The 6,665-nt window shown below is 33.1% G+C and overlaps 1 protein-coding gene across 1 annotated transcript; it reads right to left on the bottom strand.

Moving 5' to 3' along the window:
- Positions 1–496: 496 nt before the first annotated feature.
- Positions 497–5,244, bottom strand: LOC132720932 (calmodulin-A-like). Its single transcript, XM_060705179.1, has 6 exons — positions 5,158–5,244; positions 3,126–3,300; positions 2,789–2,932; positions 2,527–2,643; positions 2,107–2,232; positions 497–1,565 (listed from the first exon to the last, which is right to left on the bottom strand). The coding sequence occupies exons 1-6, from the start codon at positions 5,242–5,244 to the stop codon at positions 1,435–1,437; spliced, it is 780 nt and encodes a 259-aa protein (XP_060561162.1). The 3' UTR covers positions 497–1,434.
- Positions 5,245–6,665: the final 1,421 nt, after the last annotated feature.

Raw genomic sequence — 6,665 nt, 5'->3', positions numbered from 1 at the left:
AACACTGGTAACGACCGTATTACAACGAAAGTGGCCAGTCCGGGAATCGAATCCGGATTGCCCGGTTCACAGTCCAACTCTTTACCAATTGAGCTAAATGGACGGTTCTCCACCTCGTATATATTTCAATCTGCGAAAAGGGAGGGAACTTGAATTACGTTTTAGTTTTCCAACAACTTGAGTTATTGCAATACATCAGGCAATTATTCTGAGACACCATGCACGGTTAAGTAAACAGTTGAACAGTGACATCGAAAACAATATTGTCTTTTTGTGTAGTTTTCGGTCAAATAGAAATGTCATGATAATCAAAAGCGAACAATGCGCTTTGCTGACCTAAATTTTGTGAATTTTACATTATGATCACCTTTTATTAATTTATCAAAATAGATTTTAACTAGGATTATTTTAGCATGGATTATTAAAACTCCAGAATACTTACATTATTATCTTTTTGTATTGTGCAGAGAAATAAACAAAGTATAAGTTAGAAACGTGTACTTTTTCTGTTTATTCCCTGAAATAAATTATTTCCACACTGCCTTTAACATATTTGTTTTGGCTCCAAGAACATATACAAATTGTATTTGAAGTATCGCCCATAGCTGCTGCGAATATCGACAGATCGACAAAGCTGTTAAAGTGTTTTCTTGACACATAACAATTAAACAGCATATTAAATAATTGAAATCGATGACAATAGGAAAACTAGGCATAAATTCAAATGTCAAATTAAAAGTTATATTTTTTCTAAAAGGGCAATATTTTCGTATCAAAATGTCAATATATTTTACACTTCGAACAAACACTAAATGAAACATTATTACTAGATGTGTTATTGATTCTATGATGATGATGATAAAATCTGAAGAAACATGTCCATAGAAAAATCTATTCGAACTACTTAGTACAAACATAGTTGCGATTTAACATACAATCTAATGTTCAGATAATTTAAACAATGGTTATACATAATATAATCCATGTTACGGAACTGTGGAATAATTTTTTAAATTTGAAATTTGAAAATCCACCCAATCCGTGTAAGAAAAGATATATTCTCATAAAGAAATATTTAAACAATTTATGCAATTTCATGATTCTTATACATAACCTTCATTTATAACAAGTACATGTACACTGTAAAAGGCAGTATTATGTTCTTACAAATCATTAAAGTATTCAATATTAGTGATCTCAGAAGAAATGTTCGGAAAATATATCTTTGATGATATGATTATTCTTATAATAATGCTCAAGTTCAATATAAAGACAATAAAAACATACGCAACTTCGATTTTCCGGACAACTGACCAGATATAAATGTTTCTTGAACGATTGTTAACTTAATTGAACAGTACAGATTAGTTTCTCATAATTATTGAAATCATTCGAAGAGAAAAGAAACCAAAAAAGAACAACTATAATCAGTTGTTAAGGAACTGTCAGTAATTCTGGCTTTGATTTATCAGTATCCGAACATTCTGTATTGTCATTTCCATCCGTTGATTCGCTGTTCACGTTTTTATCCACAGATGTCTCACCCATCCATATCTTTACAAACTCTGTAAATTATATGTTATAATCTTTTTGTTATTTCTTTTATTTCTCAGCTACACTGTCACCAGCTACATACCAAGGTAGATGTTAATATGTACTAAACTTTATCATATGCATGAATGTATCATCTAAGAAAATAGAATAAAACAGAATCTCTAAAGACAGACAAACACGTAAAAGCTGAAAATGTTGAAGGATTAATTGAAATAAATAGTATTCTTTTGTTAGTCTAACATTGCTGAAATTGGACATTTGCCAATGTTATGAAGAAAAGAAAATAAGCAAAGGTTTAACCTTTGAAGTGATTAGCATTTATAAAATATATAGAGCCAAACCAGTCTGCAAATCCATGCAGTCGGACCAGGCTCTATACTTGATAGCTCATGTTTTGTAACTTGATAATGGAATCCTTTTAAACTTTTAAATCTTAATAGATTGTTCCCCCATACAAAGCTTGACAAATCAATAACTCAATTCCCGCAAGTTAATTATTTAATTGTATTATAATCTTATCAACACCCACAAAAATTTTAAAGTGGTACGTACCTTCATAATCAAGGTAGCCGTCACTGTTATCATCAGCCTCTCTAAGCATACTGTCTACCTCTTCCTGTGACATTTTTCCACCAAGAGATTCAACAACAGACTGGATTTCTTCCTTACTGATTCTTCCTTAAATATTAACATAAATAATTGTTATTCAATTTAATATATATGTTTTCCAAATCAAAAGGTTAAACACCCTGGCAGTAAAGAGTAACATATCTTTATACGTAAGCTTATTTTACGATTAATTTCAATAAATTGAAAAAGTACATCAGTGAAGCACAAACACTGATATTGAAAGAGGGCTTCATTGAAGCATTAATAAACTACCAAGGAAATATATTTTTAAAATTAATTTATTGTAGAACATTTTTTATTTTAACGGCATATATCTAGGAAAACAATAAATGTACACTTTACCATCTCCATTTATATCGAAAACAGCGAATGCCTCTCTTAGCTCCTTCTCTGGATCATAATCCTTCATCTTTTCAGAAACCATACCACAAAACTCGAAAAAGTCAACGGATCCATTGCCTAAAACGACACAACACAGAGTTAACAAATTACCAGTGAACTACGTTGTTCATAAACACTTTGAACATATTCCAGCGTTTCATTTTCAGAATTAAATACAGTAAAACAAGCGAGAGATAATGAGAAAAGAAAGTAAAAAGTAAACCGTCAGCATCCATCTGTTTGATGAGATTAGTCATATCTTTTTCTGAGTAGTCAACACCCATAGATTTCATTGCAGTTTCAAGTTCTGTTATCTCTAGTGAACCACTACCATCCACGTCTAATGTTCGAAACACATCACGCATTGCTGAAATATTAAATTTTTGTACAAAGTTTAAAAGACTTTATTTTGTATTTTAAACTAACATATTCAGTTCTAAATTGTAGAATATATTGTATAAATATATCCCGATTAAAAAGAAATAATTATGCACTGGTTTTAAATGTTTATAATACATGTATTTATGCAAGCAATCTAATATTTTACGGACAAGAAATACCTCTGTACGTATCCTTCTGTAGCTTTAAGTTTTTCCTCTGTTCCGCTGTTAGAGTGTATCTTTCGTCATCATCATCATCACTATCATCAGATGATTCTGCGTCCTCGTCCCCATTTATTTCTACCGCTTCTTCTTGAGTTTCTGTCTCATTCTTTGGTCCGTCTGGGTTCTGTTTCTACAGATAATATAAATAGACCATAAATTACGAAAAAATCTTATACTTGTTCGAAGAGGGCATCATTATTTTTACTGAAGTTTTGACATAATCGGGAGACAAAAAAAAAAACTCTGTGTTTAACTCGTCGTAATTTTCTTCATACTAAACGCACTGATTTATAAAATATATATTTGAAAAAATCTATCTTTCAGCTTTCTAGAATATGTTACTTTTAAAAAATTGAACAGAAAATAACATGTTGACGGTAATTTAGATAACCAAGGTCAAATATCACACCGCTTAATGATATGTAATCGTCGATAAAAATCAATAACGATCGGCAGTCTGGATGGATTATCTGCCACAACAGCATAATTTACCGTTATTGATTTACTGTATAGAGTTGCGGATACCGTTAATATACGTACCTGATGGGACTGAAGGATTATGTAAAAATATTGAAAATGGAATAAAATATATAATATGGTGATTTTTACGGCAAGTGTGCAGATTTTTTCTGGAGAATCAAGATCTACTATAGACGTTTAAATACGGCTTATATTAAGTTTTTTTGATATATATGATCAGTACATGTGGTGGGATTGACAAATATACATTTTATTTGGATTTTAAAGGCGTTTTAGCTCCACACCCCAAGTGTCTGTGGCTCAAAACACCTTTTCCAATATTTTCACATAATCCTTTTGTCAATCCTTTTGATACATTGAATAATTATACACCAAGTTATACATAACAAACCTCTGTTCATATGTCGACTGAAAAGTTTCTAGATCTGTTGCTTTCATTGTCGTTGCACTGTCGAAAATTCAGTTTTTTTACCGGATGTTGTTTTGCTTTGTTCGATATTGCCGCTTTTCAGTCACGTGACATAATTTCTTATTTCTGATTGGTTAAAAATAAAAATAATGGGACTGGTATAATATCTTCAATTTCCCTCTAAATCTCAATGAAATGTGGGACATAACATCCTTGGAAATTCAATGAAAACAACATACTTCTTTCGTCAAGAATATAAGAATCTTACACCGGCTGCCGGTACAGACCGGAATATCTAGCTCGAGGGTGACTGTTTACGGCGGTAACGAGGCTCTGCCGATTTTCCGCCGTAAACAGTCACCTGAGAGCTAGATATTCCTGTCTGTACCGACAGCCGGTGTTTGATTCTTTTTCTTGCATATAACATATCAATTATTTTCAAACAGAAATTACAAAAACGGATATTCTCATAACGCACTTTTTACTCTTAGTAGCGTATGAACTGACAATTTCATTCATAACGGTTAAGTGATGTCATCCTAAGAACGCGATTCATTCATAAAAGGCTCGCGTCAATGACGTCATTTAAAACACGCGACTTGTCTTACATGGGGGGTGTAAGGCAGAGTTTTCTAGCACCGGTGTAAACGGTAGATAATCCTGTCTGAGATGCAAGAAAAACATGGCAACCACCTTAAAATGCTTTCATCAATTTGGTATATATATAGCCTAAAAGTTAAGATTTAAAAAATGAAGAATATAACAAGAAAATATAGTTAATATATTGTAGCTTTAAATTTGAACATAAGCGGTACGGAAAAACACACACAAATTAAGGCGCACATACATGCCCAACAACACCCCCTGCTTCCACAAAAAAATCACACACGCAAAGAAACTGGTTGACGGGTAACCTTTAATGGTTGAGGCATAGTAATAGAATTGCAGCCACCGTTTAACCCAGCGTGGCCGTAAGAGGCGAAAGAGGGCTTCATTGAAGCATTATAAACTACCAAGGAAATATATTTTTAAAATTAATTTATTGTAGAACATTTTTTATTTTAACGGCATATATCTAGGATAACAATAAATGTACACTTTACCATCTCCATTTATATCGAAAACAGCGAATGCCTCTCTTAGCTCCTTCTCTGGATCATAATCCTTCATCTTTTCAGAAACCATACCTTTCTTATTTCTTATTTCTGATTGGTTAAAAATAAAAATAATGGGACTGGTATAATATCTTCAATTTCCCTCTAAATCTCAATGAAATGTGGGACATAACATCCTTGGAAATTCAATGAAAACAACATACTTCTTTCGTCAAGAAAAACATGGCAACCACCTTAAAATGCTTTCATCAATTTGGTATATATATAGCCTAAAAGTTAAGATTTAAAAAATGAAGAATATAACAAGAAAATATAGTTAATATATTGTAGCTTTAAATTTGAACATAAGCGGTACGGAAAAACACACACAAATTAAGGCGCACATACATGCCCAACAACACCCCCTGCTTCCACAAAAAAATCACACACGCACAGAAACTGGTTGACGGGTAACCTTTAATGGTTGAGGCATAGTAATAGAATTGCAGCCACCGTTTAACCCAGCGTGGCCGTAAGAGGCGATAAAATGGGTTCGTATAACTGGAGTGTATGTACCCATTAGCTCCAGTAGATGAGGTGGTTTTGACCTGAAGTTTGTCACACCCGAAGTAAGGCAAAATCATCTTTCATGTTTCGGCGACATGTGACCTTAATAAGTTGAGACCAAACAAACACGAAACAATTTGGGACGACGAAATAGAGACCGGAAATTTGTTTCCTGCGGACTGACTGCCGATGTCCTAACTGAAGTTGGGAGTGATATACAACAGTAATCAGGGGGATAAAGGAAGGGTACTAGAGTGTCTGAGCCCCAAATACACAGTGATATTCTGTAGTGCAGACCCTTTGCTTGCTGCGCCTTATGATTATGTGTCTCAGGTCAATGTACGTTTGAGTGCTTATTACAGTGAGCAACTTTAAGCTTTTACTAACAAGAAATTGCACGAAGGAAAATTTCACCAAATTTTTGCTTGAAAATGAAAACTTTAGAGTCATGAATGGTGATATGTTCGGGTCCGTACTCGATAGCGAAAGCTATTTTATGTACTAGCTTAACGGATGGATTGACCCTCATCAAACATAGACAGTCCGAATGGAATGCCATTTTGGTGAAAGGGTTTTTGAAACGGATGACATAATCATCTATAAAACGAGGACGTATATACTCCACTAGGTCGACTACTTCTTGCATGATAACGTTTAATTAAAGGTTGGCTTTTTCTAAATTACACGTACTGTACATAAATTACGTGATTCATTAAACAATGTCATTAGCAGCTACTCAGGTAATGTTAAGGCATACTTTAAAAAGAAATATATATATATTTTAGTCCTTAGTACCACAGGCGTTCGGCTCACTTGTCTTGCATTACTATCCAGCAACCATTTACGTACTATATTTGATATCTACATATATATCTACATATATAGTTAACAGTAATTTTTTGTTCTTGGTGGTCAACAGGAGATTATTTTATAATAATTTGACCA

Source organism: Ruditapes philippinarum, unplaced genomic scaffold (genome assembly GCF_026571515.1).
Source record: "Ruditapes philippinarum isolate M1 unplaced genomic scaffold, ASM2657151v2 ctg11435_1_1_1_1, whole genome shotgun sequence".
Lineage (NCBI taxonomy): Eukaryota > Metazoa > Mollusca > Bivalvia > Venerida > Veneridae > Ruditapes > Ruditapes philippinarum.
This window is presented reverse-complemented; position numbering and strand designations above follow the sequence as displayed.